Source organism: Equus przewalskii, chromosome X, assembly GCF_037783145.1.
Source record: "Equus przewalskii isolate Varuska chromosome X, EquPr2, whole genome shotgun sequence".
Classification (NCBI taxonomy): domain Eukaryota; kingdom Metazoa; phylum Chordata; class Mammalia; order Perissodactyla; family Equidae; genus Equus; species Equus przewalskii.
Genome location: NC_091863.1, coordinates 39,230,647 through 39,252,820, shown reverse-complemented (window position 1 = coordinate 39,252,820; position 22,174 = coordinate 39,230,647). Strand labels below are relative to the sequence as shown.

At 44.2% G+C, this 22,174-nt stretch overlaps 2 protein-coding genes across 5 annotated transcripts in view; one reads left to right on the top strand and one right to left on the bottom strand.

Annotated features, from left to right (window-relative positions):
* UXT (ubiquitously expressed prefoldin like chaperone) overlaps positions 1-22,174 on the top strand; it is a 117,682-nt gene that overhangs the window by 46,754 nt on the left and 48,754 nt on the right. The gene's annotated exons all lie outside the window — the stretch shown is intronic.
* LOC103541900 (CXXC-type zinc finger protein 1-like) lies at positions 14,360-21,516 on the bottom strand. The gene is made up of 10 exons (XM_070606518.1): positions 21,447-21,516; positions 21,234-21,255; positions 19,471-19,578; positions 19,172-19,335; positions 18,600-18,807; positions 18,387-18,497; positions 18,015-18,064; positions 17,710-17,806; positions 16,595-16,747; positions 14,360-16,519 (listed from the first exon to the last, which is right to left on the bottom strand). The coding sequence occupies exons 3-10, from the start codon at positions 19,570-19,572 to the stop codon at positions 16,373-16,375; spliced, it is 1,032 nt and encodes a 343-aa protein (XP_070462619.1). The 5' UTR covers positions 19,573-19,578; positions 21,234-21,255; positions 21,447-21,516; the 3' UTR covers positions 14,360-16,372.

The following is a 22,174-nucleotide window of genomic DNA, read 5'->3' as shown; positions in this document are numbered from 1 at the left end:
AGGAGTTGGGGCCTGAGAAGCTTCAGCTTCTTGATATTCTCTGGACATCAGTGTCCCTGTAATAAACTTCAAGGACCCGTGATTAGCCAAAACTTTAGTTTAAGCCCAGCGTGAGGCCGCCTGGGCTTTAACAATTTTTAACTTCCATTTGGTTGTAAAGCTCAGGGAGTCAAAGGTTAAAGTAATATATTTACATATGAGTGTAACTAAAGAAGCAGGGAAAGGGGATGAGTGCTTTGGGTTTTAACCCCATAGGCGTTGGGTTTAATGTAGGGGAACCGATATCAGGGCCAGTATTAATTAAGAGCCTCTAACAGGGCTGGCTTGATCTCTGTGGTCCTCCTTTCATAGTCTGAGTCTTGTGGGTACAGTAAAGTGTCCTTGTGAGAACTCCAATCCCCAGCCTGTGCCTTATGCATGAGGATGACCCATGTGACTTTAATCCTCCAGCTCTGTGCCAGGGGAAAACAGACACTCTCAGAAAATTCCCAAGGACTGAACCTGAGTGTAAGTTCTGCATGAGGCCAGACCTGGAGGGAGCAGAAGCAGGTACTGACAAGCGTTCCAGAGCTATGACTTCCCATGTGGGTCACGTGTACATACATACAACATTCCTCACACTCAGACAGGAGACACAGAAGGGGAAGAATGAGCTACCTACCACAGGTGGCCACAAGGTGAGGTTGCATGGCTGGTAGGTGTATTTCATTACTGATTTTATTTTTAGCTTTTCCTCAATTTTTCACTGCTTAAACTTGCTAAGTTTATAGATGTTTCCCAGGGAGATCTTCAAGGAAATTAATTTTACGTCAGAAGACTAAGGAGTGGCTGAAAAAATGGTGACGTGCATCCATATGCAGATTTGGAGCAGGTCACAGATTTATTAAATAAAAAATAAAATATAATACATTGTTTGCTCTTGTGTAATTCATTCTTTCAAAATGAATAAATTGTGTTGTGTCTGCTTTGTAGTGGGTATTGGAGACAAAGCAGTGACGAAATGGAAAAAAAGAATCCTGCCCTCATGAATCTTACAACCTAGTGAGGAAAGAGAGAGAAATACATAAACAAGAACAGTACTTCACATGTCAAAAGATAATGAGGACTATAAAGAGAAATGAGGCAGGAAGGTGGTAGGGGGTGGTGATGTGTGTGGGGGTAGTCATCTCTGTTCCTACTGGATGATCACTACAAGGGATCTGGGAAGACCTTGTCGACAAGGAGACTTTGAGCAGAGAGTGGAAGGGAAGAAGGGAGACCACCATGTGGGTATCGGGGCAGGGATTCAAGGCAAAGGAAAGAGCAAATGCCAAGCCTTGGGCCAGGAGCATCTTAGTGCTCTGGAGGAGCAGCAAGGAGGCCTGTGAGGCCGAAGTGGAATGAGCAAGGGCCCAGCTGTGGAGTTAGACCAGAGAGGTAATCAGGGGTCAGATCATGTAGGACTCATGGATGATGTGTGCGTTGTGGCTTGTACTCTGATGAGTGGAAAGCTATTGAGGGATTGAGTGACCTGACTGAATCCTCTGGTGCTGGGTGGAGAACAGATTGCAGGGGCAAAGGCAGGAGAAGGACCATGGTAAGAAGCAGCCAAAGTCATCCTCTCAAGAGGTGATGGTGGCTCTGACCAGGTAGAATAGGGGAGGCAAAGTAGTGGTCAGATGTGGACATACTCTGAAGCTAGGGATAGAGGCTTTGCTGATGAGGTGGAGATCAGGCAGGGAGAAGGGGAGAAGTCCAGAAAGACCAAAAAGCTGGGGCCTGAACACCTTTCTGGATGGAGTTGCTGTCATGGAAAATGGGAGACTGAGGGAGAGTAGGTTTGAGGGGGGATGTCTCATTTGGTTTTGGCACATTAGATGTCCACGTGGAGAGGTTGTGGAGGTGGCTGTGTGGGTATAAATCTGGACTGTATGGAAGGGTTTGAAAAGGATAAATAAATGTAGAAAGTCATGACAGTACAAAGCCAAGAGGCTGGATGAAGTCAGCAAGGGGATGAGTTGCTGAGGAAGAAAAGTGGTCCAAGAACTACATCCTTGGTCAAAACTAATGCTGAGAGGTTTGGGAGAAAAATGGCAACCAGCAATGGAGACAGAGAAAGAAAGGCCAGTGAGGTCAGAAAGAAAAACAAAACAAAGCAAACATTAGAATGTATTCAACTGGAAGCTAAGTAATGGAAGCATTTCAAGGAGAGATAGACCGACTGTGTCAAATGCAGACAATAGACTAAAGTTTGAGGGATCTTTTTAGAGGGATGAAATTGTTCTTAAATTGGATTGTGATGGTTGCACAACTCTGTACATTTACCAAAAAAGTCAGTAAGTTGTATATTTAAATGGGTGAATTTGTGACATGTAAACTATACCTCGATAAAGCTGTTTAAAATTTTAAGAAAAGGATTTAACATCTACCTACCCAGCATTTCTACTCCCAGGTATTCACCCAGGTGACATAAAGTCACATATTTATAAAAAGGACCTGTGCATGAATATTCATAATATCTTTATTCATAATGCCCTACACTTGAAGCAACCTGAATGTCTATCAATAAGAGAATGGGTAAATATTTTGTGATATATTCATACAAGGTCAAATTACACAGCCATGAAAACAAGTGAAGTGCTTATCCACATAAAAACACGGATGGATCTCAAAAACATTATTTTGAGCAAAAAAGGCAGGCATCAAAGCGTACACTGTGATTTATTTCATTTTTATAAGTTTCAAGAATCTGCAAAAGTGATGCATGTGAATAGAAATCAAAACAGAGGATGTAAATACAGAGGGCGGTTGGGTATTGATTGAAAAGTTACAGGGGGTTGTATTCTGTGTTAACAAACATAATCCATGTATTGATAGGTTTGTTGGGTACTGTAGGGGGATATAAAGTTTTAACAATTTGCAAGTCACACACTTAAGATTGGCACATTTCACTATGTTTTAATTTTATATTGATGAAAAAATAAGAGGGAAAGAAGAATGATCATTAGACAGTAATTGAAGGAAGCACATTTTATTTACAAATCACCTCTCATCACAGATCAGTCTAGACTGACCAATCTAAGCTTCCAGCTGCTGGTTGGGTTCCAGGCTGGATGTTGGGGTGTTCCCCAGATTTTGTTATGGCTGCTAGATTCACAGTTGCTGGGTAGAGCCTTGTGGTGGATCGGTGCCATGGAGGAGCTGCCATCCTCTGCAGAGGTTGGCTGTGGGCTGATCCTTGGGAAGCTGGGGGAAGTGGTGGTGGAGCCGCTGCCTAATAGCCTGAGTCCATGACTCACTTTCCATAGCCTTCAGTGGGAGACAGTAGTGTGTCCACCTGTCATTGGCTTATTGGTAGGTCTCAATTATATTCCAAGTTCTTTAATCTGTTAGAAGTCAACTTTATGTAAGACATGAGAAGCTCGCAGAAACACTGGCTGCACAGATTGAGGAAAAATTCCAACTCATTGACAAGTTTAGTGGTGCTAAAAAAGGAGTATGCAGGGATTGAGATATCTTTAGAGAATGCCAGGCTAGAGGAAGAGGCTTTACATATACCCAGACTTACAGACACTTAGAGAAAGTTGAAGAGGACCAACTGATGCTGATGAAGGAATTAACTTCCCTGGTTTGAGAACTGAAGGAACAGAGATCCAAATGCTCAAAACAATAGGTGATGGTGATGTTTAAAATGCTTGAGTCTTTAGAAGAGGTCAAGAATCACATCACAAGAATCTTTTCCAAACCTGCCAGGAGGCCAAGAGTCAAGTCCTGATGGTCTCTTCCCCAGAAGTGTGCCTGGGCCTTAAAGCAGCAGTGTTTCCTCCTCTCCACTTGGGCCTCCTGAGCTGCCAGGCTGTGTTCACCCATCTCGACTTCCATCTGAGGATCGTTGAAGCCAGAAGTACTTCCTTGGCAGTAGTTCCTCGAGCTTCACATCCTAGACACGGCAGACAACTCCTTCGTGGTGAGTTCCTCCAAATCTAAAGAACATTGGACTTCCCACGGAGAGCAGGTGACATGTTCTACAGCATCACATCTCTGCTCAGCTTTCTCTGGGATGTGTCCAGCAGGGTCCACTCTTCCTGGGCCAAGGCCATAGCCACATCCTTGAAACATCAGGACAAAAAGTCTGGTAGAAGCTGTGGCACAGCTCCCTCCTCAGCAATCAGGGCCATGAACAGGAAGCTTTTCACTCACTATTGATGCAGCCCCAAGTTGTCCTGGAGCCACAGTGGTGCATCCTTGGGTCAGTCATGAGGGAAATGAAGCTTTGTCCTCACTGTGGACGAGGCATTGATGTCCAAGAGGCTGAGATTTTTGAAAACCATCAAGTCCTAGTTCCTCTTTGTTTAACAGTTGTTCCCTCAATTTACCTCTCTTCCCACATTTTACTGTAAGCAACAAGAAGAAACCAAGCAGCACTTTATACATTTTCATTGGCAGTGTCCTTAGTTATATATCCCAGTTCATCATTACAAGTTCTGCTTTCAACCTAATTACAGGAGACAATTTTGCTAAGCTTTCTGTCATTTCATAACGTGTCCCCTTTCCTCCAGTTTCCAATAACATGTCCCTGACTTCCTTCTAAGTCCGCACTGGCAATGTCCTTGAAGTCCAGATTTCTACTTACAGTCTGTTCAAGGTGATTTAGATTTTTTCTATCATGCTCCTCAAAATTCTTTCAGCCTTTTCCTACCACCTGGTTGCACAGACAATCCCACGTTTTTAGGTGTTTGTTACAGCAGTACAGACTCCAGATACCATAATCTGTATTAGTTTTCTACTGTAGCATACCAAATTACCACAAGCTTAGCAACTTAAAACAACACGCATTGTCTCACGTTGGCCAGGGGTCAAAAGTCTAGGCACAGCTTAATTGAGTCCTCTGCTTAGTCTCATAAGACTGCAATCAAGGTGCCAGCTAGGCTGTGTTCTCATCCCAAGGCTTGACTGGGAAAGAATTCACTTCCAAGCTCATTTGGGCTGTTGCCAGAATTCATATCCTTGTAGCTCTATGACTGAGGGCCCAGTTTCTTACTGGCTGTCAGCTAGAGGCCATCCTCAGCTCCTGGGGTCTGCCTGCAGTTCCTAAAGACTATTCACAGTTCCTTGCCAAGTGGACTTCCTCACCATGGCTGCTTACTTTATCAAGCCTCAAGGAGGATCTCTCCCTCTAGTCTACAAGACAGTCTTACATAACTAACCTAATCACGACAGTGAGATCTGGCCATTGAGACCACGTGATATAATCAAAGGAGTGGCATCCCATCACCTTTGCCATATTCTGTTGATTAGAAGCTAGTGATTGGTTCCAACCACTTTCAAGGGGAGGCGATTACACAGGAGCATGAGTACTGTGGGAAGGGGAGAGTATGAGAAATGGGTGTGAGGCTTTGGAATAAATCAAGGGATATAAGAAAGGTGCCACTCCTGAATAGATAGGAAGTTGATATTTTTCCTTTTGTTATAGATATATTCAAATATACACAAAACTAGGTAGAATAGCCTAACGTACACCCAAATGCTCATCACCCACCTTCAACAATTTCCAACCTATAGCCAATATTCATCTATAAACACCCACCCTGATTGTTTTGAAGCAAATCCCAAGCATGTTGTCATTTCATCTGTAAATAGTTCAGTAAATGTTTCTAAAAGAGTGCTTGTTTTAATCATAATACCATTATTATACCTAAATATTAACAGTAATTCCTTAATATTACTTAATGCCAGTTAGTGTTTCATGTTTCCCTGTTTGTCTCAAAGATATCCTTTTTTATTAACTTTGTACTTTGAGATCATTTCAAACTTACAGGAGAGTAGCAAGAATAATATAAGAAACTCCCTATATACATACATACCTAAATACATACACACATGTCTACATATACACACACAGAGAAAGACAGAAATAGACTGGTGATGTGAATGGAGCAAAATATAAACAATTGGAGAATCTGGGGAAAGCTTTTGTTATTGGGTGGGCTGTTGAGTTGATTCCAACTCCTAGTGACCCTGTGTACAGACCCTGCCTGGTCTTTTTGTATGCCATCCTCCCATCTTTCAGTGCTGTATCAGACAATGCTCCACTACTATCCAAAGGGTTTTCATGGCCAGTTTTTCGGAAGTGGGTGGCCAGGTCCTTCTTCCTCGTCTGTCTGAGTCTGGAAGCTCCACTGTCCACCATGGGTGACCCTGCTGGTATTTGAAATACCAGTGGCACAGCTTTCAGCATCACAGCAACACACAGCCACCACAGTATCACAACCAACTGACAGGTGGTGTGGTTCCCTGACCGGGAAATGAACCCAGGCCCTTGTAGTGAGAGCCCTGAATCTTAACCACTAGACCATGGCTTGCTGGGTAAAGATTAGGGAGTTAAATTTTTTCTAAACTTTCTCTTAGGTAACCACAGTACAATTATCAAAATTAGGAAATTGAACATTGATTGAATACTATTATCTAATTCACAGACCATATACAAATTTTGTAAATTGTGCAAAATTATCTTTTATAGCCATATTTTCTCCCAGTCCAGGATCCAATCCAGTATCATGCATTGCATTGCATTTACTTATCACATCTCTTCAGTCTCCTTTAATCTGGAACAGTTCTTCAGACTTTCTTTTTTTATTGATCTGAAATTTTTTAAGAGTACAGACCAGTTACTTGGTAGAATATCCCTTAATTTGGATATGTCTCTTTGTCCCAAGATAGCAAGATTAGCTTTAATCACTCAGTTAACATGGTGTCTAACAGTTTCCTCCACTGTAAATCACTATTTCCCCTTTATAATTAATAAGTAATTTATGGGAAAATACTTTGAGTTTATGTAAATACTCTATTTCTTATCTAACTCCCACCCACTAGTTTAGCTAGTTTACCATAAATGATGATTTTCTAACTCCATCATTTCTTTTGTATTTATTAGCTGACATTCTACTATAAAGAAGTTCCCCTTCTCCCCAATTTCTTTATTTTTCATTTATTTAATTATAAATGGACTCATAATTAGTTTATAATCTATTACTATATTTATCTTGAAATTTAAAAATATTCTCAGATTTGGCCAGTGGGAGTCACTTCCAGCTGGAATCTTATGTCCTTTTGACATGTCCCCATGATTCCTTGAGCACATCCTGACTTTCTGCCACAACAAAATGTTCAGGTTCATTTTGTACTTTTCCTGTCCTGGCCCAGAATAGTCCATATCTCCTAGTTAATAATTTGCTTTTAGTGAGTTTTCATCATGGTATATAACATAGTATGCCTACTAAATACCTAATGTTACTGACAAATAGAAATGGCAAGTAATAGGATGTATTGGAGTATATGAGGAAGCCATTTGGTGTAAACCTAATTTGGCCTGACTTTGTTTTTTCAAAAGGGCCTGACATGGCCATTGAGCATGCATTGTATATCCACTTTAAACATTTCTTATGGCAAGGGCAAATGCCCTTAAGATAAAGGTGCAACTTCCCCTCCCCCACATTGGCATTTCCTTAAGGATAAGCATCTTTCCTTAGGCTAGGAACTGATTGCTGTGCTCACCTGTGACCATCCAGCTTGAGACAACAGACCTGCCACCCTGCTGTGTCCACCAAGACAGCAGACCTGCTACCTGCTGTGTCCACTGAGACAGCAGACCAACTACCTGCTGTGTCTGTCAATCACTGTGCCGACACAGCAGTCTCATGACTATTGTAAAAGGGACATTTCAATCATATGTGAAACATCCTCTTTGAGGCTATATAACCACTCTGTACACACCACTTCTTTGGTGCCCTTCCTTCCTTTGGGAAGGAAAGCCCCGGGCTATGGTCCTCACATTTTTGCTCAGAATAAACTCACTCAAATTTTCATTTATAGATTGGTTATGGATTATTTTCATTGACGTTACATAACTTTTGTAGGAGAAAAACATAATTGAAATTTTTGCAGTTCACTGTGTTCGTGAAGTAAGAGTTATTCTTTACTAAAAGGTGAGGACTAAACTAAGCCCTCTTAAATCTCCCAGCTAATATGAGAACTGCAGGAAACACCTTTCCTGGGCAGTTGAGTACCAGATGTTATGCAGAGAACTGGGAAGAGAGAAATATATTATACACACCCCTGGTCTTCTAGCAACCCTCAGACCTGCAAAACAAATACAAGTAGGTAGGAAAGGTAAATTCTCCATGGGAGAGTAAGTTTACCTGCCAGTGTTGGAGAAGCTTAAATAAGAAGATAAGACATATGCTGCAAAGTGCAAAGGTGTGGAAGTTAAACAAAAGATCTGATGTCAAATACCTCTATGTAGAAGAAGAAGGGTCTCTGTGACATTCAGGGAAGCAAAATGAGTAAAAAATCTGAGAGCAAATGCTGGACTCCATCATGGAAAAAGTATTGATGTTTTATTTGAACTAATGGATTACCACTAAGGGATTATATATGTGGGGAAGAAATATGAACTGGTTTTTGTACCTTGAAAGGATTATATTCCGTATTGCAATTGTATTTATATCTCAGGATGTCATATTTAAAATAGAGATTAGGTTTTAACAACATAAAGAGAAGCACTGACCATGAACAGGGTCATTGCACAGTTTTAAGTCTACGCTGAAAATGACATATTCTATGACCAAATATGCTTTTTTAAATTTTTTTCCAGCTTTACTGAGGTATAATTGACAAATTAAAAATTGTATACGTTTAAGATGTACAAGGTAGCACTTGAATATAAGTATATTCTTTTACCTTGACCTACCTAAGGCCCAAGCAGTGTTCAAAGGCTCTGAGGAAAATAGGAATGTAAATGGTTTGAAACAAGATCATCAGTGAGGTGTGCACAAGAAGAATCCTGTCCACTGAGTTCTGCTTTGACCCTATGCCCTTGGCTTCTTTTGAAGACAGTTCTGAATCAGTGCGTCTCAAACTCGAGTGTGTATCAGAATCACCTACAGGGCTTGTCAACACACAGATTTCTGAACCCCACATCCAAAGTTAGATATTCAGCAGGTCTGGAGTAGCACCCAAGAATTTGCATTTCTACCAATCTGTCAAATGCTGTTGCTGGTGGTCCAGAGAACACACCGGGAGAACCATTGCCCTAGAAGACGGCTGTGGCAGACCCTATTGTGCACTTATGACAAGGTTACCATTGACAACATTCTGTCTTTATCATTAGGCTGACCCCCTGATCAGATTATACTTGTTGTTCTGGAATAATTATAAATGATACCCCTTTCACTTTCTAAAGTGTCTTGATTTGGATGATATAGGTCACCTCACCTATAATCCATAATGACGTCAAATTTGTTTTTGAAATTCAATTATCAGAAAATGTTTACCCTGGAAGGACTGCCCTATTTTCTCCCTTGGACAAAGTAAATCCCACAAATGACTGCATTTCCTTTCCAGCTGTGCCTGGTAGGAAGATCAGAGACAAACTTGCAGCTTAATTTTAATTACTCTGCAAAACCATACAGCACAAATGCCTACAGCCCAAATAGATTCTGGTGCTGATGTTCTCCATTCTGTCTGTATCTTCCCCGACCTAATTTTTATAGAGCCATACATGGACATTTTACTACAGAGACTCTTAAATGCTCCCTAAAAACCCTGGACAGTAATGGGTGCAACAAACAACTACAGTCATGCCCCGTATAATGATGTTTGGGTCAACAATGGACTGCGTAGACAATGATGGTCCCATAACATTAATACCATATAGCCTAGGTGTGTAGTAGGCTACACCATCCAGGCTTGTGTAAGTACATTCTATGATGTTCTCACAACGACACAATTGCCTAACAGCTCATTTCTCAGAACATGCCTCTGTCGTTAAGCTATGCATGACTGTACATAAATCGATGATAACTCATGAAAAACTTGGTTATTTCCTGCTTTTCTTGGGAAGGGGCATGAGTCTGTGAAGTTAAAGTTGCAGAGAGGAGGATGCACAGGGGCACTGCAGAGCTCACATTCACCAGCCTGGAAACCCCCACACTTGAGCTGGACAAGAGGCCACACCCTCTGGTAGGCCCAGGAAACACCACGTTTCTGTGACCACACCCTGTGTATCTGTGACTGATATAATCGTGTGATGCTTGGAAAGGGCAGGTTTCTCACTGGGACCAAGTGTACAACTGTCCCCTCCTAAGTCATTTACCATTTAATATCTGTTCTTGCACCCTGACCCAAGATTTCGATTTCTACAAAATAATCATGTGAAGATTTAAATCCAGGAATTTTACTACAGTGGTGTTAGTAACAATCAAAACCAAAACCATCCTTCATAAATGTTTACTAACAGTATATCGGTTATATAAATTATGATACATTCAATGACTCGATGTTCTGCAGCTGTTAAAGTTGCATACAAAAATATCTGCTGATGTGGAAAAATATTTAAGTTAAAATACAAAGCAAAAAGAGAAGGTAACCAAAAAACATGATTCTAGTTTTCATTTAAGCTAAATGTGGATGAGTGAATATACTAAACACCCCTGCACATAAACACCGAGGCACATACCCAAAAAAAATATCTAGAAGCAAATAAATCAAAACATTAATAGAATTTATATTTAGGAGATGATAGAGTTAGAGGTCATTTTAACTTTTTTCTTTCTACTTATTTATGGTATATAACTTTCTGCTATGAATATAATTATTTTTATAATAAACAAAACCAAAATATTGGAGTTTTAGAATGTGTACTGTCCTACTGACCACATGACCCTGAGTCCTTGTGACAATCAGCCTGTCGCCAGAGGTGACAGCATCCACAGGGAGCTGTCGGGCAGGGTCTGGCTCTCTCATCGTCTTCCTCTGTTTACAGAATCTCGAGGGGAATTTTCAGTGGGAAACTTGGTCTTGGCTGTAGTGTGGTGAGGGTGGGGGACACACTCAGAAGACCTGGTTCCACTCCACTGCTGTCACTCACGATCTGGGTGGCGGGGCAAGTCTTGTCCCTTCTCAGGCCATTTTATTCATCTTCGAAAGGAGGAGGAAGAATTAGAAGGGCCCTAGAGACTGTGGTCACTCTACTACCCTGCCATCCTCTCAGTTCCAGAGAAAAGGATTCTTCTGCCCTAGACCAAGACAGAGGAGGAGTCAGCGAACCCCAGAGAGCAGGGGAAAGGAGGTCTGCTGAGGATTGGCTGAGCGTCTGCAAAGAGCCAATGGAGAGTGCAGGGTCTGTGCTGGGAGTCAGTGGGCAGCATCTCTCTGGTTAGGGCCGGTGGCCGCTCCCACCTCAACTGCACCCACAAACACCCTGCAGGGAGCTGCATTCCCCTCCCCCAGGTGTGGGGCTGACCCTCCCATCCCACCTTTCCTCCATCAGCCGCATCACATTTTCCACTGAAACACACAGGGCTCCGGATGTGGGACACCAGCCACGTGGTGCTCACTCAGCAGGAGGATGGTGATCTGTCTCTTCTGTGACCCATCTGCCCTGCCCTGAGGCCCTGGTGACCGATACCAAGTACCTCATTTAATTTTCACTGCAACCCTGCCAGCTACATGACAATGGTTATCGTTAGGATCACTTGACAGAAACAGCTGAAGGGCAGCAATGTTAAGTCATTTCCCCCAAGGGCACACTGCTAGCAAGTAGCAGGACAGGGAGATATTTAAGCCAGTCAGTTGATCATAAAGTGCCCACACTCAGCCATTCTGCAATACTGACCTCCATACAGGGTCGGCTTCCAATAAATAATATTTCTATTTTCCATTGTCTTCAAAATGTTCAGGCTGAGGGGTAACATCTTGTGTGCATAAACTGAGCTTTTGTATGTTTCAGTGCACATCCAGGGCAACGTACATAGCCCCGTCTTTTGTGACAGAGATGAAAACTCAAACTCACCCTCCGCACCCCCTTTTTGGACGCTGGAAGCCAGGTGTGCAGCAGGTCCCCCAGTGACTGACCTACTCAAGACTGTTGATCTATGGTCACCTCAGGTCCCAAATTTCTTGGACAATGCACCTGATTCCTCTGGCTTCCAGTGATTCACTGGTCAGCAGGAGCCACTGGACCACAAAGACTGCCAGAGGACACTTCAAAGTCCCCCAATCACTGACATGGCTCAGGCTCCTCATATCATTAATCCGCAGTGATGGCCAATTACTACATCCCAGCAAGGGCCCTTAGCTGCCTTCCATGGGAACCTCGAACAATGCCCAACACAGGCACACTGGTGCCACACTCCCAGCAGGTTTCCAATCATCGATCTGTCCAGACTGCCAATCAGCGATGCACATAATTTCTAAAACTGATTTATAGAGAGGGCAAACACTGACCATTCCTGAAGGATGTTATGGCTACCATTCCAGAAACCAACCCAGTGTCCCTCACAAAATCACTGACCCTGCAGGCCCCAATTGCCTGGCTCCACATCCCCACAAACTTAGGGGCCTAAAGCAACACACATTTATTATCTCATAGTTTATGTGGGTCAGGAATCTGAGCACAGCTCAGCTTGGTACTCTATTTCAGGGTCTCTCATGAGGCTGCAATCAAGGTGTCAGCCAGGCTTGGGGCCTCAGCTGAAGGCTCAATTGAGGAAGGATCTTCTTCCAAGCTCATTTATATGGTTGTTTGTAGGATTCAGTTCATTTGGGCTGTTGGACTAAGAGTCTCAATTTCCTACTAACTGAGAGTTGGAGGCCACCCTCAGTTCTCTGCTACACAGGCCTGCCCATCATGGCAAGATGCTTCACTAAAGCCAACAAGGGACAGAGCCTGTTGGCAAGACAGAAGCCACCATCCCTTGTAATCTAATCACAAGATGGTATCTCCTCAATGTTAAGGTATGCTATCTGTTAGAAGCAAGCTACTCAAATGGAGGGGATTACACAAAGCCATGAATGCCAGGAGGCAGGGATAATTGGGGGCCATCTTAGAAGCTACTTCCCATAGATCATGGAGAAATAAGGACTCCAATGCGGAGATCCTATATCCCTTCCCAAATTACCATTCCTCAGTCAGGGCAAAAGAATGATAGTTTGAGACATAAAACATTTGAAAAGTAGTCCATCAATTTACTGTGTTTGAGGAAAACACTAAAGGAAGTATTCTAAATAAATGAATACTAAATCAGAAGATAGATCTCAGAATAAGAGAGCAAAACAACGGTTAGCAACGACTGTTGTATAATACACACGTTTGGGGACACATTCATACAGCTATAGTTAAATTATGATAAAGTAACTGGGGATTTTGAATAAAAATGTTAAGTAAGTTTTCTTGAAGCAGAATTGACTTAATGTAAGAAAATATATTCTTCGAATAAGCAGTTTAAATTTTTCTAGAAAATACAGAAATAATACTGTTCATCTTGCTGAAGCAAATATGGAGGATAGAGAATTTTTCTCTACAAAGAAAGGTCTAATTATATTCTGATCAAATAATAGAGAAAAAATAAGTTAAATCATGCCTGTTAGAAATCAAAGTGTATATAATTGGACAATTAGTAAAAATAAAATTTCCAAACTAACAAGGTAAGAGGGAAGGAGAGAAATGAACAGAAACTTCATTGAGCTATTAGGAAGGAGAAAAGGATAAATTTGTATTTAGGAAATAGTAAAACCAATAGTAAGCATAATATAACACAAAAAGATAAGATTATCATAACTACACAAATTTAAATGGACTGAATATCAAGACATGAATATGGGATTAGGGCAAAAAATATACACAGTTACAAGAAGTATTCTTTTTTTCTTTTTGAGGAAGATTAGCCCTGAGCTAACAGCTGCCAATCCTCCTCTTTTTGCTGAGGAAGACTGGCCCTGAGCTAACATCTGTGCCCATCTCCCTCTACTTTATATGTGGAACACGGGCCACAGCATGGCGTGCCAAGCGGTGCCATGTCCGCACCCAGGATCCGAACCAGTGAACCTCAGGCTGCCAAAGTGGAATGTGCGCACTTAACCGCTGCGCCACCAGGTTGGCCCTACAAGAAGTATTCGTCAACAAAGAGAAAAATGCAAAATAAAGGTTTAGGCAAAGATACAGCAGGTTAGTGGCAGCAAAAGAAAAGTGGTAGTGGTGATGTAGTCATCAAAGGAAATTCAAGGTCAAAAGCACTCAAAGACAGGGGCCAGTCCCATGGCCTAGTGGTTAAGTTCAGTACACTCTGCTTCCATGGCCCGGGCCTGGTTCCCGGGCACAGACCTACACCACTTGTCAGCAGCCACATTGTGGCAGTGACCCACATACAAAAGAGAGGAAGATTAGCACTCATGTTAGTTTAGGGCAAATCTTCCTCAGGAAAAAAAAAAAGCACTCAAAGACAAAACAAGGAAAATACATAATAGCATTGTGCAAAATGGTCTAAGATACACACTTTAGGATTCCCCTCCCTCCAAAAAAACACAGGACTACAAGGAGAAATTTCTTTAAAAATATAACATTTATTCTATCTTTTGATAATATAACAGCTGAAGTAGACAAAAAGACAAAAAATTGGAGTGAAGAAATCTTAATCATCAAACTAGATTGAAAAGTCCTAACGAGTAATCTGTACCTAACAGAGAATATAGTTTCTTTTCTTATATCCATGAAAGTTTTACAAAATTCAGCTGAGAATCTGGGCCACAAAGAAAATCTTGAGTAATTTTTACAAGTTCATATTCAACAGCTACATTCTTTGATCCTAGTAAATCCATAATGACAAAAAAGAAAGAAAGAAAATCAGCCAAACTACTTTAGCCAGTTAGAAACTAAGAAACTTTCCTCAATAGTTAGGATCAAAGTGAGAAATTAATTCTGAAGTTGCACAGTTCATATCGGAGTTTCTAAGATACAGCTGCATTCAGAGGAAACTGTACAGCCTCAAATCCTTTACTACAAAAAAAAGACTGGAAAACCAAAAATAATCAAGTTAAGCATTTGATTCAAGAGATTAGAAAAAGAACAACAAAATTAAGCAAACACATGAAAATGAAACAAATAAAAAAATCAAGAAATGGCAATTAATGAAAATGAAAGCTTAAATAAATAAAATAAATATAATCTTAGGGAGTATAAATAAAACAAACGCTAATCCTTTCAAACAATTATATGGATTAGCCCCTGGCAAATTTGATCAAATTGAAAAGAAAAAAAAATACAACATTAGTAATAAAAAAGGAGATCTCGCACCAGATAGGTAGTAATATAAACTAGTTATAGTGGAATATGAGGTGTAAGTCTAGAGCAACATATGTAAACATTTAGGTAACATTTTAGGTGAAATATATGAGTCCCTGAGAAAAAAAGCAACTATGAAAAAATCCAGTAATGGATGATTGAGTATAGGAAAAATAAGAAAAGTAGTTTATCATTTGAGACATACCAGTACCCACAGGCAGCGTTACCAGACACACCTTCACAGGAGGCCTGGCTGGGACAGGCAAAGGCAGACGTGGCCAAGACCCCAGTGCTCTTCTGGCAACCCTATAGGCATGACATGGGCATGACTGGATGAGGACTCAATGGACAGGGCAGGCTGGAAAAGGCAGACCCAGAGCAAGACAGTAGGGGAAGAAGGACAGAGCGTGATGGGCAGGGCTGTGGGGAGACGGACAGACCAGGACTGGACTGGCAGGGGCCAAGGCTGACAGAAAGGGCTGGGACCTCGTGGGATGGTGAGGAGTGAAACAAGATGGGGGGGCAGGGGCATGATTGCCATGGCCCCTTGAATTTTCCTCAGTGTCCCAAAGTGGATTCATCAGGGAGGACTATTCCACACTCACCTGTCCCCCACCTCAACATTTTTCCAACATCTCTGGCCTGGGGAATACTAACAATTACACAAAAGTTGCTGAATTGGCTATGCACCAATCAGGTGCCAACTACATACCTGATGGCCTGAGATGGAGGACTGCAGGGAACAAGGGTCATTGGCTCCCCCTTTGTAAGGTCACATCTCCCCTAACAGAAGAAGATCCACCAAGCACTGAGTGGGGATCACTTCACAACCATCTCTGCATATGCACTGCAACCCCCTCCTAAGTACAGTTGCACTGTCACTCACCACCATCGGAGGTTTGGAATTGGGTTGTGGCCAGAGAGACAGGTTTAGGGGACATGAGGGGATATTAAAAGCTCTTGTTCTTCCTAAGTTTATTAACAAAACTCTGGACAGCGTGAGATGAGGGAAGGGCAGATCCCCTGGCCCCGCCTAGGTTCAGGGAAGAAGGAGACAGAGGGATGGAGGAATGGACAGGAACAGAGGGGAATTTTGAGGACCTCCCTCCCAAGGAGTACTAGACAGAGACAGGAGACCAAATGGTGAACAGAGAAGCACAAAGAAACTCTGAGATGCCCTGAGAAAGAAGTGGTTAGAGGAACAGGTGTGTGAGGAATTCATGGAGTGTCTCCCTTGCACAGGGTGTTGGGTACAGGACCTCAGTTGAGCAGGGCTCAGCTGTCTACTCTGGAGCGCAGGTCAGAAGTCAGCGGGTCATGCTGTATTGTCTGATGAAGCATCAAGGCCAGCAGCCCTGCCCGATTTGTCATAGCCGTGCGCACCTTGTTCTCCTGCTCTTCCAGCTCTTCCAGCTTGTGCAACTGTGGGAGGTGAGCATGAGAGGGGGATTCTAGGATCCTATCCTGCCCTCAGCCCCACCCAGCATTGTAGCCTACCGCACGAATGCGCTCTAGGTCCACCTCAGCACGCCTCAGCTTCTCCCAGCAGTAGTGGCGGTTGCACAGGATTTTGGGGAGGGCACAGAAATTGCCAGTGAGCTCAAAGACATTGTGCACTAGTGGGCAACCACACACCTCATCATCTGGTACCTGTGGGGAAGAATGAAGAACGATAAGGTACGGAGGAGGGTAGCAATGGAGGGTGATAAGGCAGCCATAATGAGAGGAATAGGAGAATGGAGTGCAGTCGTGCAGGAAGGAGAAGAATGGGGAGCGACCTGGCAGGGAGGAAGAGAGAAATTCAGTGATTACATAGGGAAGAGGGGGCAAAAGGGAGATGACCAAACACGGAGGATGGAGGGGTTAAGTTAACCAAGCAGGGATGAAGGAATGGAGGTGATCGAGCAGGAAAGACAGAATAAAAGAAAAAGATCAAACAGGAAGGAGAGGAAGGATGGAGAGGAAGTCTGGCAGGGAGAAGTAGATGAATAGGGTTAGTAAGGCATGGAGGAGGCGAGGAATGAGGCAGGGAGGGTGGGAGAAGTGAGGGCTGGTTAAACAGGGAGGAAGGAAAGATTTAGGAGATGATAGGCAGGGAGAAGATGATTGGAGGCAGTGAGGCAGGGCAAATAAGAATGGAGGGAAGTCAGAAATTGAGGGAGAGAGGAATTGAGGGTGGCCATGCAGGGAGGGGAGGAATGTGAAGCGGTAAGGAAGGAGGTGAGACAGGAATGAAGGATGGTCAAGCAAGGAGAAGAGAAGAATGGGGAATGGTTATGCAATGAGGAGCAGAGCAACGGAGGGTGGTCAGGCAGAGTGGGAGAGTGAAATGTGGGTGGAGGGGGTCAGGCAAGGTGGATATGAATAAATAGCAGTCAGACAGAGAGAAAAGTAAGAATAGAGGTTGATCAGGCAGTGAGGAGTAGGGAATGGGGGCGGACAGGAAGGGAGGAGGAGACATACAGGGGTTGGTGAGGACATATGAAGGCAGTCAGGCAGAAGGAAGGAGGAAATAGGAGGCAATCAAGCAGAGAGGAAGAGAAAAATAGGGTAGTCAGGCAGGGAGGAGGGGAGGAATGGAGGGTGATGAAGTAGGGAAGGAAGAGTCTCACCTTAGGGTCCCTCGAGTGCTCAGGGCACAGCACCTGGAGTCGCTTACAGTACCTCTTACTCTGTGGGTCATAAACATCACAGAAGAGCCTTGTGGCCCTGGATGAAGTCGAAAGTGAAGTTCTAAGGGTCAAGAGGAGGGAGGTCCCACCCGTAACCCTGTTCAAACTTTGTCCCCAATCCCCCAACCCCCCTAACCTGCCCACCTTTGCCTATGAGCCCACCCACATCCTGCCACGATCTTGCCCACCATGCTCCTGACCCTGCTCACATCATGCCTTTGACCCTGACTAGCACCCACACTCACCCCTCAATGCAAGTGGGGTAAAAGGACCCGAAGGACGATTTGCACTCATACTGGAAAGAAAGAGTACAAATGGGAGGAACCGTGGATGTACACCACATGCCCTCCCATGACAAAGCCCCAAACAACATATTTGTCCCCTGTAAACTCTATGCTCCTGTCTGCCCAGCCAACGTCCCCCATCACCACTGGCTGATGCCCCAACTTTGGCCCTCATACTGGGAATGGAAGAAAAGCACAAATGGGTGGAGCCATGTGTGTGTGTTGTATTCCCTTCTACAACAAACATCCTGGCACCAAACCTTCCCCCGTCCCCATGGACCCCACCCAGCCAAAAACACCCTTGCCCCATCTGCCCCCAGCCAATTCCCCAACCTTGGCAAAGCAGCGCTCCATGTGGCGCAGGGCAATATGCCTACTGATGGGTTGCCCGCAGGAGACACAGAAGATCTGCAGGTTTATGCTGTTCCTCTCATCTTCGTTGCTCTGCACAGGATAGTGGAAGAGCCAGTGAAGCAGTGCAGAGTGGGGACGGGTAGGGCAAGATACCAGGTACCTCTCTGCTCCACCCCACCCATTCCTGATCACCTCCCCATCCTTGCACACAGCCTGCTGCTTGCCACGCAGAATGATGGCCTCAAGTTCATGGAAATGGCTCTCTGCATCCTTCAGTCGGATGTAGGCGTTCTGCTGCTCACGGTGGATGAGCTCAAGCATTTTCTTGCCATGCTCATCAGCAATGCAGGGGCTCTTCTGCCACTGCTGGATGCGTTGGGGCAGGATATTATAGATGCGGCTGGAAGGGCAGGCAGCAAGAAATGGAATGCGTTGGTGGAGATGTCAAAGGAAGAAGAAATGGATGAGTGACCGAATGGTGAATATACAGAATAATGAATGGTAAATGAGTGAATGTTGGTGAATGAGTGATTGAATGGTGGATAGATGGGTGGATGGGCTGGGTGGGCAAATGACTGTAAGGATGGATGAGTGAGTTGGTGGATGGGTAGTTCAATGGGTGGGTGGCTGTAAGAGTGGATGAATGGGTGGGTAGGTGGATGAATGGTGGGAGGATATATGGGTAGAGGGGATGGATGGACTTACAGATGGCATAGATCATGCCCTACTTTATTCCCTGTTGCTTAACCTCCAGGTGCACTCACTCAGCTGCCAGCTTCATGCCACAGTCATCGGAGCAGTACTTGGAGCCTGGTCGGGTGGGATGCACACAGCCAGGTCCCAGGCACTGCCGCAGCAAGCCTGGGTCCTTGGCATCTGTCTGCTCTGGGTGTTTCCTCTTGTCCATGAGCTTCTGCTTCTTCTCCTTCTGTGGGAGAAGCGTGGGCAGGGCAGGGGTAGGGGTGGGTCAATGTCAGCCCCCTAACCCTGGACCCCTTGCCCTGCATGCTGCCCCTGATCTCTGCCTCCATGCCCCGCCCCCCCATTCCACCATTTCCGTCACCTTCCACTCCACTTTTTTCTTCAAATTCTCCATTTTCTTCACTTTCACTGCCTGCTTCTGCAGTGCAGGATCCAGGAAAGGGAGCTCCTCAGTGTTACTCATCCAGGGCTGTAAGCCAGGAAAATGCTGACAGGTGTCTCCAAGTTGTTTCTTAAATGGTCTTTGGACACTCCCCGCCTCCTCTCTCCCCCGTTGCTCACCCTTCACTGTCTGCCTTCACTGTCACCATCCTTTTACCCAGGGGCCCTGTCATACACTCATCAGGCTTGGATTGCCAAAAGTCCCCTACACAAAAGTCCTAGTATAGGTTTCAGTCCTGAGGCAGGTCCTCTTCGGACAACAGCTGGATTGTGGCTGTTGTCTCAGGTGCCTCCTTTACTGCCAATGGCATCGCCACCATCCGGTATTTATGGGACAGCCCTGGACTTCTGCAGTTGAGGCAGCTCTGGTTGAGTGGGCAGTACCCAGTGGGACCACGGCAAAGTCTCCAAGGGTATTACAGGCAAGAGCTGAGCTCGCACCAGCTCCGCTCCGCTCCACTCCCTCATCCACCCTGTGTCCTGGACTCACCAGAGACCAGAGATTACAAGTAGGGTTCCTGTGCTGGTGGGAGGAGGGCTCTGGGTCAGCACTAAGTGGATGGGGACAGGCTCACCCTGCCCCAACACTCCTGGCCTCAGCCTCTGGCCAACGCGGCTGGGGCCCACCACACCTGCTTGGATACACTAGGTATCCTGCCTGCCTGGGAATGACTTGCCCACCTTATCCAGACATACCTGACAGGTCCATCTGGCCCCACCTTGCCCACCTGAATGCATAAGGCCCTGCCTATCCGCCCAGAAAAGCTAGACTCCACCCCCTTACACTTGCTCCACTCAGCCTGCCCTGCCCTACCCTCCAGGACCTGCTACTCTGCTTGCCCTGCACCACGGACCCACAGAAGCCACCTTTGCCCAGCCCACCCAAAGACTCATAGTTTGGCCCCTCCACATGCTCTTCTCACCTTCATGCGCTGCCCAGTCCACATAATCTCTCCAGGCCCAGCACCCGACCCTGCTCTCTTGAACACACTCTATCTCGCCTTAAGCTCCTTGCCCTGTGGGCCCCATACACTGTACCAGGGCACACCCAGCCCCGCCACATGCCATGCTCCGCCCCCTTCCCAGATTCTCTCAGCCTCATATGCCCCTCTCCTCTTCCTGCATATACCAGGGTCTGTCTTACCTCCCACATGCTGAGCCATGCCAAGCCCTGTCCCCCTCCCCACTTGCACATGCCAAGCTGTGCCCTGTCTGCCCTCACTCACCTAGAATCATCTGTCAATCTTTATTCTGAAAAGTACTTCTACCTGTTCCCAGTAACACCAAGTAAAATATATAAATATACAAATTTTTAAAAACGTTCGTGTGCGTATAAATGCACAAACATGCAAACAAATCACTACTCAGTGATTAAAAGAGCAAGCACACACAGAGAAAGAATATACATGTTTTGAATAAGACAATTATCAATTAGAGAACTCATACTATTTTTAAGCTAGAGAGGCAATATTACTAACTGATCTTAGACTTAGCATTAAAGGAAGTCTAAACACATTCAAATTAATAAGCATCACACAGGGCACAGATAAGTTGCATTAGAAATTAATAAAAGGCTTAACTTTTGAAAATTGAAAAGGCACTTCTAAATAACTCTTGGTAAAAATAAAAATAACCAAAATTAGAAAATACTTAGAACTTAGGAGAAATGAAAACAATACATACCCAACTATGGTCTTAGATGGAACTTTAAGATGAGAATATTAGAAAAGAAGAAAGACGGAAATTACTGATCCGAGCATTCAACTCAATTTAGGACGAGTCCCTATCCTGACTCCAAGGGCCCCTATGATCAACCCCCAAATCCCTTTCACTGACCCCACATCCACCCCTCCAATCACAAAACCACAGGCCCTCGTCAAAGTCCTTGAAAACTACCTCAGCGCCCAGTTGGCGCCAAACCGCGGGAAGCTTCGTGAGCGGGCGCAGCGAGAAGGTGGCTAGAGGTACTTCCGGCTCTGGGATCAACTCTAGCCCTGCCCCTTCTTGACTGTGCAAGGTTTGCGCTTGCTCACGACCCCTGTGGAGTGGCTGTACCGCCTAAAGTTCAAAGAGAGTAGTTACCGAGAAACCATGTGGCTACACTACGTGCGCCGTCTGTGGACCGCCGCCACAGTCCTGCGTGGTTACGCTTGTCTCTTCTGACACCTGCATCTCACTGTTTCCTATATTGGAGTGATTGATCACTGCATTATTGTATATGGCAAGAAAATTGATCCCCCATCATTTCCAATTATTTTGAGTAATTTCATATTATTGCTATTTTACTATCTGCTATTATTTTAATCATGAAGTGGGCAATGAGAAAAACAAACAAAAACACATAAATCAATTTTTAAAAGTCAAGAAAGTAGAAAAAGATTTCTAGAAAGGGCAGGAAAAACAAAGTAAAACGTGAGAAAGTAGGAATAAATTCATATCTTAAGTTCATATTTTATTACATAATCAGTAATAAAAAATGGTTAATGGAGTAAACTCTCCAGTTAAAGTCAATGATTGTCATTTTGGATGAAAATTTACAAATACAGCCATATGCTGTTTATGCCAAACCTAGCAAATCATAAGTATACAGAACTGTTAGAAATAAAAGGATGGAAGAAAATTTG